The sequence below is a fragment of the Cyprinus carpio genome, chromosome A17 (assembly GCF_018340385.1).
Source record: "Cyprinus carpio isolate SPL01 chromosome A17, ASM1834038v1, whole genome shotgun sequence".
Classification (NCBI taxonomy): domain Eukaryota; kingdom Metazoa; phylum Chordata; class Actinopteri; order Cypriniformes; family Cyprinidae; genus Cyprinus; species Cyprinus carpio.
The window spans coordinates 23,847,030-23,859,252 of record NC_056588.1 but is presented as its reverse complement, the minus strand read 5'-3'; the positions used below and the strand labels follow the sequence as shown (position 1 = coordinate 23,859,252).

Genomic DNA, 12,223 nt, shown 5'->3' with positions numbered 1-12,223 from the left:
AATCTAAAATATATGAAAGTTTTAATTTTTATCATTACATTATGGAAAATAATGAACTTTTTCACAATATGCTAATTTTTTGAGAAGGACCTGTATAAGTCGCATTTTATTACATTCAGAAATAATAACGGCAGGCCTAATAATGTTATAATGTACCAACAGGATATTTTTTAGTTCACCTCACTTTACAAAAATCCTTTAAATTTAACTATCAGAACAGAACAAAAATAGAAAATATATAATTCTAATGGATAAATATAATTGCAGTATATAATAATATAGGCTTAGCTATAAACAAAAAAAAAAAAAATAATAATAATAATTCAAAGTGAAACATAAGGTTGGGCTTACCTCTTTCATTCGGGACAAATCCAAATGTTATTTAAATTAAATCCAAACATATTCGTGATGTTGCCCATTTTGAAGCTAAACTATTATTCATTAGGTAAAATAGGCTTTGTAGTTCACACGTGTTTCAGCATCGACAGAAAAAAATCATTATGAGCAAAAAATATGCCAAAGTGGACTGCTACTCACGCCTTATGGCACAAACGGCTGCGCTGTTTCCAATGAATATGTGCACGTGAGGCACAAGTGCGATCAAACAGCTGAAACACTTCATTTTTGGTCACACAGTAAAGGCATAATTCTTGAAAAACCAAGAATAATAGCAGAGTTAATAATTACTTCTAAATGCTGAACTGTTCTCATTTCGCTCTGCATATGTGTATGGAATTCTTTTTTTTTTTTTTTGCCAAGAACGAACTGAAATGAAAACATTTACCTTTTGATCTGTGTGTATGTATGTGTGTATCAGTGTTGGGGGTAACGCATTACAAGTAACTCGAGTTACGTAATCAGATTACTTTTTTCAAGTAACTAGTAAAGTAACGCATTACTTTTTTAATTTACAAGGAAATATCTGAGTTACTTTTTCAAAAAAGTAATGCCAGTTTCTTTGTTTTTCCATTTATTGACTGACAAATCTCCTGTCCCCATATTGGGAGAAATCAGAAGTACAGAAGCGTTGTGTGCACTGTGTGAACATGATGTAGTTCTAGACTAAATGTGAATGTGCATTAATTCATCCTACTCACAAAAAATTTAGAGTTAGTATTCATCAAAAATTAATTAAAACAATGAAATGCAAACTTAGAATATGACACAAACCTGCAATAATTAAATGTTAAATAAAACAAAATGTATCTAATCCCATTTTATTAACTAGTGTCTTTGCTGCTGACCTTTGATGATCCAGTTCAACCATACTAATAAGCAAAAATGACTTTAGATAAACTAACAGTTGTGCTTACATTGCACATTGTTTTTTTTATTGCTGAAGAGTGTTGTACCTTCTCCTGTGTGCTACTGTACAGACGTGAATTTACTTTTCCTTCAGCCTGAGGTTTATTCATCACACTTCTTGGTGTGAAAAGGCTTTAAACATTTGCTATAAATAGAACTTCTTATATTAAAAACAACAAAGACCTGCTCATATTTAAAAAGTAACGCAAAAGTAACGTAATGCACTACTTTCCATAAAAAGTAACTAAGTAACGTAATTATTTTTTTAGGGAGTAACGCAATATTGTAATGCATTACTTTTAAAAGTAACTTTCCCCAACACTGATGCGTGTGTGTGTATATATGTGTGTGTATATATATATATATATATATATATATATATATATATATATATATATATATATATATATATATATATATATATATATATATATATATATATATATATATATATAATATATATAATATACTGTTTAATAACAATAGCATGCAGTAAGAGCCTTTGTGTAAATGTCTTTTCATTTTTGACGCGTAGACTGTAGCCTAAGACTATATCACGTTTTGAAATTAACCTACTGTAAACTTTCTAATGGTATGTTACAATGTTATATTATAATGTTATTGTTGTTTTACTTCGTCGTTTCATCTCCGTTTACAAACTAACATTTTACGATTACAGTCAGTTTGCAACCCGTGCCTTTGCGCCACCTGGCAGTAGTTTTGCGAATAACTTTAACTTTAACAACAACTTTAACAACAACTTAATGTATACACTTTTTTTTTTTTTTTTTTTACTTTCAGGATGGTATATCATTTTTGCAACACAAAATTGTATCACTTTGATAAGAAAATTTTTCGTCACAAACTCTGCCTTCAAAACACCAGGTAAAAGAGTCGCACGATAACGTGCGTCATCACTACGACACAGCATTTGTTCTGGCTTTTGTTCACACATTGCTCGTTCCGGGACTGAACCCAGCAATGTTACTAGGTCCCCAACCCGGGATCGATCCCAGGACGTGTTTGCATTCACACAGAAGGTGATCCGGCAATGTTCAGGCAATTTTTCGTGTTGAACATGCGGTGTGAAAGGGGCTATAATCTTTCAATACATTTCACACTTGCAATGGGGCTGGCGATAAAATTTAATTTGACAGGTGTGTTTGAACTTTGTGCTCACGTCTTGCATCTTTTGCAGTGTCTCTTGCATGAAACAACATTAAAAAAACTAGCATCTCATAACTTTGCTCATAACCTTTGTCCATGCTTTTTTTCCAGAAAAGAACAGGACAGGGCAAAAACACAAAAGAAGAAGAAGGAAGATCCCTCAGTCATTAAAGAAAAAGAAGTGTAAGTTTGAATTCAGTATTTCTAACTGCGTTACTTTTCATCTGTTGATGCATGCTGATTCATAAACTGCAGAAATTGCAATATGCTTATTTGAATGACATGATGTATGGGAGCAGTTGTGGCCCAATGGTGAGAGAGTCGGGTTCGGGTTTTTGTACTGTTTTGTACGGGGTTCGGGTTTGCAATACCAATGACTGAGGTGTACTGGCACCAAAACAGGCTGATTAGGTGGGCCGAAGGCTAGTGCGAAGTTTTCATTTAACCTTCATTTACTGCAGGTGTAACCTGCAGTACCAAAACAAAAGGTTTTTGTACTGGCACAGGTTGTAGGTGGGGGGAGTGAGTTCGGGTTTTTGTACTGGCACAGGTTGTAGGTGGGGGGAGTGAATGATCGGCGCTCTCTTCCACCCTCAATACCATGACTGAGGTGAGACCCTCAAGGCACCAAAACCCTAAAGGCTGATTTATACTTCTGCGTTGAACCTACGCCGAAGGCTATGCGTCAGTTTTCATTTAACCTTCATTTACTGCAGGTGTAACCTGCAGTACCACAACAAAAGCCGAAGAAAAAGCGGCTCGTCTGAGAATCACTATAGCCGTGATGGCAGCAAATAAATATCAAATCATTAAATCATTATTTAAAACTACAAAAAGAGACAACAACGGAACAGGAAAAGATATGGCATTCTTTCAATCTCCACAAGGACTTGTACCACGGCAGATCAAAATTGTTGGTCGTGAACAACTACTGATGTGATGAGTCTAACATTAAAATATATTAAAGTGCACATAAACACACACAAAACTCAAGCACATACGAAGGGAGGGAGGGATTGTAGCAGACCAATCACACCACTTGCTGTCCGCATAGAATTGACGCGCTGTTAGATTTTTGGAGAGGTGCACGTCATCCTATGGCGTAAGTATAAATAGAAGTATAAATTGGGCTTAACTGCTCCTCGGTGTGTGTGTGCACTTGGACGGGTTAAATACAAAGCATATCCGATTCATGTGTTTACACTTGCCATACCGCCTGAAACCACATTAACTGCCTCCACATATGCTTCCTCATGAGAATAATGTGACTTGTGCTGACAAAACGAGTCACAATGAGCAATTAAGTAAAAAAAAAAAAAAAAAAATGGGTGACAAATTAATTTCTCCATTAAAAAGACCTTCAAAATGATTTGATTTGTTGGAATTGGACAAAAAATGTCACCCATTTGAAGTCGATAGTGAAGTCCTCTGTCTTTTCTTATTATTAATTACTATATTAATAATCACAATACAGCTATTTTTTATTTTATTTTATCGTTGCTATTATAAATAAGAACAGATGCAAAAGAAAAAAAACAGTACAAGTAGCCTAGAAAGAAACAAAACATGCATTCCCTTTATCATTTTATATCTAAACTAAAGCATTCATGTACAAAAAACAATCAAATGTAAAAACAACTTGTGTGTTCATTACAAATAAATTGATTATTAAAACTGCAAAAGCAGTTCAATGAAGTGCAGCGAGTGATGCCCTCTTTTCTTTTATTGTTAGATTAACATTATGATGATACAGATGTCCTATACTGTAATGCATGGATCTAATATAATGTTACACATCAGATGTTTTCCCCAAACCGTTCCATAAGCGTTTACTTAAGACAGAGCAGATGATGTTTGCATGAACACGGAAATAGTGTAATTCTGTATATGTATGTATTTATTGGGATTGCGTGCCATCAGAAGCGCTGTTATACGCGCACACTTCGGATGACAGTCAGCGCGAGCGGAGAAAATGTACAAATACATTTATACTGTCATAGAACAGATCCGATCTGTGTCACATATGAGCAAAAAATCGGAATTGGGTCACATTTAACTGGCAGTGTAAACGAGGCCTAAGTGGTGCTGGCAGGCTGTTCCACAATCTAGGGCCCATCACTGAGAAAGGGCTATCTCCTCTGCGTTTCAGCCTTGTGGAGGGAACCATAAGTAGGATTTTCTGTCCTTATTATTTGTCATATTCTTAACATTCCATTAAGTGTATTATTAATATAATAAAGCAATAAATGATGGCAAATCGAAGTAATACTTGTAGATTTAAAAATAAAACCGCCAATAGAGAATAAGAATGTGACGTAACGCCGCGTTGAGTTCTGGGAAACTACTTTGTTTATCCGCCATACTTGCAGGACAGTGCTGCCTTTCCGCTATTGAGTTTAGGCAGTATTTGATTGTTTGTCGTGTTGTTGTTGTGAAAAATGTCACCAGTGTATGTCATTCATGTTACATCGAGAATTGCTATAGTAACTCAGATTATCGTTTTGATAGAAAACTGGACAATGCAGTATGTTTTTTGACCCTTTCTATGTGTACAAACACCAAGGGAAGGAGGTCGCAGAGAAGACGCCGAATAGTAAATCTATTAATGTCACTGATTAAACCCACTGACTCTCACTCAATAAAAGAATCATATCGCGGTGTGTTTTTGAAAGTTTTGATTTTGTTGGTTTAATAGTTAACATTACCTTCCTTGCGAGCATGTGACTCTCACTAGGCTTGTGAATTAACAGAACTTGAACAGGAGACTTTCTAAAATGCTTAAAGTGGCTTAATGTACCAAGACAGTGATAAAGACAAAATTGTGAAGCATATACTATGTGCATATATGCATACAAGCTCAAAATGTGAACACAAGGCGTTTATTTACACGTTAACCATTATACTCTCATATAAAGAACGTGCTTAATGCACCGAGACAGTACACACATCTTACTAAGAAAGCATAATATGTGCAGAAAAACAGATGAGCCCAAAATATGAACTTTAAATATCACTGTCTTAATCCATAAACTTTCTACATTACGGTTTTCTAAAGAGAGGAAAACGCTTTACGTTTAATGTCACGTTGCCTCACTGTCTCAGTACATTAAACCAGCATTTTAAAATGCTACAGAACTATTCACAAGCTCCTAGGGATTTGATTTTGCTTGTCATTTGTTGAAATAAATATAAAAAGTACAGTGAGTTTGTGACTGTTTGCTTATTGTGACAACAATCTATGATTCTCCTCTGTGGCCATGGAAAAATGAATATTTATAATGAAGACAATTATACTTTGTCATTTAAAAGTTTCCAACAAAGAAATGGATTGACTTCTGTCAGCATGTTAAACACATACTTTTATTTGGATAATCTACCATATTATGGCTGAAGCAGCAGTGAGTGTCGAGCGGGCGACACTGTTTTCACGCTAATAAGATAACGTTATCATTTTAAACCGAATTCTACAAAACCTAAGAGAAAAAAATCGAATTATCATGGAGTGCGATTAAATAGCTTCTCTTTCCTGCAAACGATACAGTAAAGAATGAATGATTGTTTAACGTAAAGGCAAAAACAAAACAAAAGATAGGCAGTTATCCTTATAGAGAATAAGAAGTAACCATGGAAACGGCGTATCCTACTAATATGGTGGTGCCTTCCCAAAATGCAATTCGGAGTGAAAAGATGGTGATGTAACTCCTCATTCTCTATAAGCTGCAAGTCGCTGTCTTAATGAGCCAGGCATCATTCATTCATTCATTCAGTAACGAAGCAAAATGCTGTAGTTATGAATAGGTTATTAATCTCTGACTCTCCAAATCATTTAAACCTGCAGATTCATTCACTAATGAAGCACCGCTGATACGGATTTCGCTGGAACTAATATTTCATTGCAAAATAGAACAAACATGACAATATTTTGTTCAAAATGTAGGCTATATAAAATATATGTAGAACGTTCACTTAATATTACCTTTTTTGTTGAACTGTTGTAAAAATTCATGGCACATTTGCCATAGTTTGAGTACTCAGGGAAAATTGCATTTGTGCTCATAACTTAAACATGAAAACAATAACACGCACAGTGTGTGTCTGTATCGAAGAGAGTTTAAATTGATCTCCGTGTCAATATGTGCTTTTCATGCTAGTAATTGAAGATCTAGTTTAAAGATACATTGAACAGCAGCGCGATTTGCTAAAGCAGCATATTCAGCAGGCATCCTATCACATGTGTGCTGCTTGTGTGGATGCAGTCAGTTTTGACTGCAAAAGATGATGTAAGCTGATTGGATATCATGTTTTTGACCATTTACGGAACTCACATTTTCCCGTTTTCATATTAAAGGGCATGTTGCTTGTCGGAAATAGCTACATGTTCGGTTTTAATGTTATTTTAAGTTGGGGTAGAATTAAACAAATGCCAAAACTCAGAAGAACCACTGCTCTAAGTAGTGGCCTCTCCATATTCGATTTAATAAAGCATTTTGAAGATACTTCTGTCATGGTAAATTCCATCCCCACATGTAAAACAAAATAGTTTAAACTTAATTTAAAATGACAGAGTATTTACCAGTAACATACAAATGTTACTTCAAATTTAAAATTATTTTTATATACTCTCCAGTAGTTTTGTTAAAAGTACCTGTACTTCAAGTCAATACTTAAATTTTAATAATACCAGCCTTTCCGCAATACCAGTAATGCAGAGTAGCAGATCGATCCGGTACCCGCTAATAGGCAGCAGCTTTTAGTCTTTACTGTATTTGTGTGAGCACTCTGTGAAGAGTCTCAAAGATTTCTGTTTACAATGTATTTTTGCAGCATTGAGCATTGTTGCCAATTACAGACACATTTGTGTGAACGCAGTGGCCAATCAGAGCTGTTTAAATCAGAACCTTCTCAGTAAAGTGTAACAGTCGGGTACCGGAAATAAAAATGCCATTAATTTACTCCAAAGGAGAAGATTTTTAAAAATAACTGATAAACCTTAAAAGATAGACCAGTTGTGAGCTCTGAGGTTGTTTATCAATTGTATATGCTTTTGTTAAAGCCATCTGTTCATGTAAGTTCAACATATTTTTAAAATAATCTCGTTGAATAGCAGAATTCTAGGTAAAAAACTGCATTACCCATGGCACTGTACAGAAAATTCATAGTGAACAAAGTGCGCTTAGTGAGCTCTGAATAATTTTAGATTTCTCCATAGTTTTTAATTGGATTATGTCATTCACAGTAGCTTACTTCATGGGACTTTTTTTTTTCTTCACCAAAACCGTTATATATATATACATTCTTGTACATGCGTTTTTGTCAGATTTTCATATACTTTTTTTAGGTTTCGTACAAGGTGCTTTAAGTGCTTGAATTTGACTTTTTGAAATTTAAGTCCTGGAAAACCCTTGAAAACAGCCATACTTATGTAAAGGTACTTGAAAAGTACTTGAATTTTTTAAAGGCAGTGTATAAAAAAAATTGTAAATAAATTAAAATTGTGTTAATTCTTGTTTTTTTTGATTAAAAAAAAAATTAACGATGCAGTGCATCTGATATAAATACAGAGCCGCTTCTCCTGGCAGTGCACAAGATCTCGCGATATTACTCCTTGAGGTGAAAAGTGGTCTTGCAATTAGGGCTGGACCAGAATATTCGATTATTTGTTCAGTTGGTTGGCATTCGATTTTTCAATTATGAGATTCAAATATTTCTTTTTTTTTTTTTTTTTTTTTTAATCCCCTGGCATCCTTCGCGAAACGGTTCTAATTCACTTGAATATGAATCACCCATGAGTAAATGTCATGATTCATTTCATCTGGAAGAGAAGACAAACATGCCGAAGACCTCAGCTGTGTGGGAGCACTTTAAATTGAGTACCACAACAGCACATCAAGTTTGAAAAGTTCTGTAAGTATTATGCCTATAGTATATCGTTGGTGTAAAAATAAAAACAAGCTGCTTTTATCCACCATTTTAATCAGTAGTTTTACACATGATAAAAACTTGCAGTTAATTTGCTTGGAAAATACTTGCGAATACGGCAGTCATAAAAAAACGTTAAGTAGCCCAGCCTGATAATAATATGTTTATATTTAAAGTATTGCTGTTAACAGGCCTGCGTGTTTTGTATCACTAGTGTAGTGTCCGTTTTTTACGGAGCATATAAGCTAGGGATGCATCAATCCGATACTCAGGATCGGTATCGGCTCCGATACTGCCATTTCCTGCGGATCGGGTATCTGTTAGACGAGATCAATCCAAATCCGATATTGTGCATTTACTATTGTGTTATTGTTGAGCCCCACGAAAGGCACAAAAACATGATAAAGCACCAAAAATTTTTTGTGCACTATATTTCAAGTGTTCTGAAGCTGTTCAATGTGATGTACAGTTGAATAGTTAAGTCATTAAATTCAAGTTCACATAAACTCTTCTTTCTGCTGCAGCTGTCTGTCATCCTCTAATCAGCAATCAAACTGCATGTGGCGTTCGGTTACTACAGTCAAAACGATGAAACTCTCTTCAAGAGCACACAGTAACTGAGGTTTAAAACTATTAAAAGAAAAGGCTCAATAAACTAACGCACAGATTTAATGCACTACGTATCAATATATCTCTTCCCTTTGTACTAGTGATCTCCGGTTTGCGAACGAATCGTTCGATTTAACCGGTTCTACTTAGTGAACCGGTTGAACCAGTTCACCAAATTGGACTGAATCGTTTGAAATGGTTCGCATCTCCAGTAAGCGTTTTATTCACTCCAGTAAGCAAAGTTATTAACTTTTTTAACGTGGCTGACCACTCCCTCTGAGTCTAAATAAACCAATATCCCAGAGTAATTCATTTACTCAACCAGTACACTGACTGAACTGTTGTGAAGAGAGAACTGAAGATGAACATGAGCAGAGCAGCATGTGTGTTGTACTAACTTTTCTATGGGGACTCAGAGGGCTGTGCAGTTGTTCAAGCTCATCATTCTGAGCACGGGATGCGCATAAGCACTCTTTGCCGCTCTGTATTGGCGCCTTTAGTATTATAATACTAATATAATACTAATAGTATTATAAATTTCTGCGCAATCAAAGATTATTAATAGTCTTTCCTGTTCTGTCCTATCTATCATATGTTGCTGCCCTTATTACTGTGATATAGACAGTTTCAACGGCAACAACATAAACAAACGTTACAGCGCGTGCGCGATTTTGTGGCCCTAACTTAACTTCCTGTAGACTTCCAAATAGAATCAATAACAGCAGCTAAGTAGTCCCAGAGTAGATTGTTTTTGATAACAAGCAAAATATGTTTGCTGCATAAATCAGACATACTGAAAATGCAAATTCATTCTTTGCCAGCAGGAGGTGGTTTAAAGCAGGAGAAACAGGTTTCCCCAGTAACTGATATACACAAAGCAGCACTGAGCTCAAAAACACTGCTTTATCGGCATATAACATGCAAGATGAAATGAAAATGACATAGAAAATGTAATAGTCTAATTGAAGAGAGAGTCTTCCTTCAGAAATACAGTGATATAAAAACACCCGTGCCTCGTTTTGATTTTTAAACGTGCAGTACTTGCTCATGTTTATTCAAGGAAGCCTTTTGGAAAATCGTTCAGTTTTGATATTGCACCAAAACGCGACACTGCACTCACTTGGGTCTTTATCATTTAGTCTGTCTGCACTGGACGTGACAAAGCGACCATTGAAAATCATTTGAAATTTGTGTCAGTACGTCATAAATAGAACTCAGCAGCAGTTTACTGTCAGGAATTTATCCCTCCTACACGCCGCATCCAGTGTAGACAGCATAATAGGTTCTTTTGTATTTTGCTGCGGCGCCCGGTGTAGACACAATGTTGAGAGAAGAATATGTTCAGCCCCCTCCCCCCGAAGCTTCGAATATTCGGTGTTGATTACTACCGAAGCTCAAAGAAATGGTATTCGGACCAGCCCTACCTTGCGATAAAAAGTTGATTTTGTGGTGAAACCTTTGATAGTGCTTGCATTATATTATTCGGTCTTTTATTGCAAGTACTGTTTGTTTGGGTTTCATTTGCACGTCTCCATCTCAGCATCTCGGTCCACAAACTCTTCCTCTGCATATACTGTGAGTTTGGGTTGCTTAACGTCTATCTGGGAAAACAGTGTATATTATCTCTCTAGATTTATAATGTAAATCATTTACAAAACTATCCAAACACAGGAGAGTACATCATCACATTTCTGTTAATTCTAAATAATGTGATTTGTTGTACATCGCAATTTCAGAATAAAAGTTCAAACCCTCCCTCTGAGTTTGCATGTGGCCAAATATTAAAAATACATGGATTTAAATGTTGAATCATGCTGTAAAGTGAAGCATCGCCAGGCCGTTGGTGCCTTCTGCAGGTATTTGTTATAATACATAATGTACTTAAGTAGGTTTTGTTCATATTATTTATAGGCATATTACATATTACTTCATTTGAACCAATTATTATTGTCTCATCGTTAGTTTAATATATATAAATGTAGTCAATATAAAGCCTGTTTTTCCACTTAGGTCTGTTTTTATTAATGAAAAATATCAGATTACTCGGTTGTAAAAAATAATCAGTAGATTTAGATTACTTGATAATCATTAGTTACGGCTCTAAATTAGTTACATGTTTCAAAATTCAACTACATTGTTTTGCTTTTTGTGATTAAAAGACAAATATATTTTCATTGAAAAATTCTTAAAAATAGTATTAAATTATTGTCAAACCTCAATCGAAAGGAAAGCTGTGTATGGCGTTTGAGGTAATTTGTAAATTGCAACTAACTAAATTGCAACTATTACTGTTATCACACTTGTATACAAAACAAGTGTGAGTAGAGTGCGTCACGTGCACTACCGCCGGTGGCCCTAATATCATGATCTCCGATTTTAGTCCTTGAAAATGAAAAAAGTAGTGCTTGAAAAGTCCTGAAATTTCATTTTGCTTTTTTTTTTTTTTTTTTTTTTTTTTTGCAAAACCTGTTTTTTGTGTCAAATCAAATTGTACTTTTTTCGTTCACCATGTATGTGTTTGGCCTGGTTCATGGCTTATTATAGAGGTTTAACAAAGAGTTTTTTTTAAATCCCAGTAGGAAAAATTCTTCAGAAACAAGTGCCAGTGAAAAAGGGGGACACTCTATAGAACAAAACAGTCAGGTTCTGGAAGCTTGGGCTGCGGGTGAACTAAAGTAATGTTAGCTTCATTGATTATAAATAGAGCAATCTTTCCTTGGATTCTCTATGTAACCCATTCATAATTTGAATAAAAGTTTTATTTTTCATGCTGCTAATCCGGGTTCCCAGGGGTCCTTGAAATCCTTGAAAGTTTGTGAATCTGAAAAAAATAAATTCAAGGCCCTGGAAAGTTTTTTAAAATAAACATACATAGATACAGATCCTTGAAAGTGCTTGAATTTGTTTTATGCAAGAAGTGTTTTGGGGGAAAAAATCCATATTATTCCCTCTGGTTCGCTAATGTGTTGTTTCGCCAACACTTCGTGGCCTATGCATACTAGCTTGCTTGATTTACATTAGTTACACGTATTTACACATTACGTTAAGTGTTACTTTGTGTCGTATGTTGCCATGACGTTCACGCGCGCACAGAACTACTACGATAGTACCTTAACATTTCACAGACACACTGCAAAATTAATGTTACATTTCTTTGCTTGACGATAATGTAAACTCATGAGGCAAGAAAAACTTAAAAGCATATTCATATATCTTAAAACTT

At 35.1% G+C, this 12,223-nt stretch overlaps 1 protein-coding gene across 1 annotated transcript in view; it reads left to right on the top strand.

Moving 5' to 3' along the window:
- Positions 1-12,223, top strand: part of LOC109079154 (FCF1 rRNA-processing protein) — a 28,608-nt gene that overhangs the window by 6,459 nt on the left and 9,926 nt on the right. Inside the window, exon 3 of the mRNA XM_019094319.2 lies at positions 2,584-2,655. Coding sequence (XP_018949864.1) covers positions 2,584-2,655 — 72 coding nt within the window. The remainder of the gene's footprint in view (positions 1-2,583; positions 2,656-12,223) is intronic.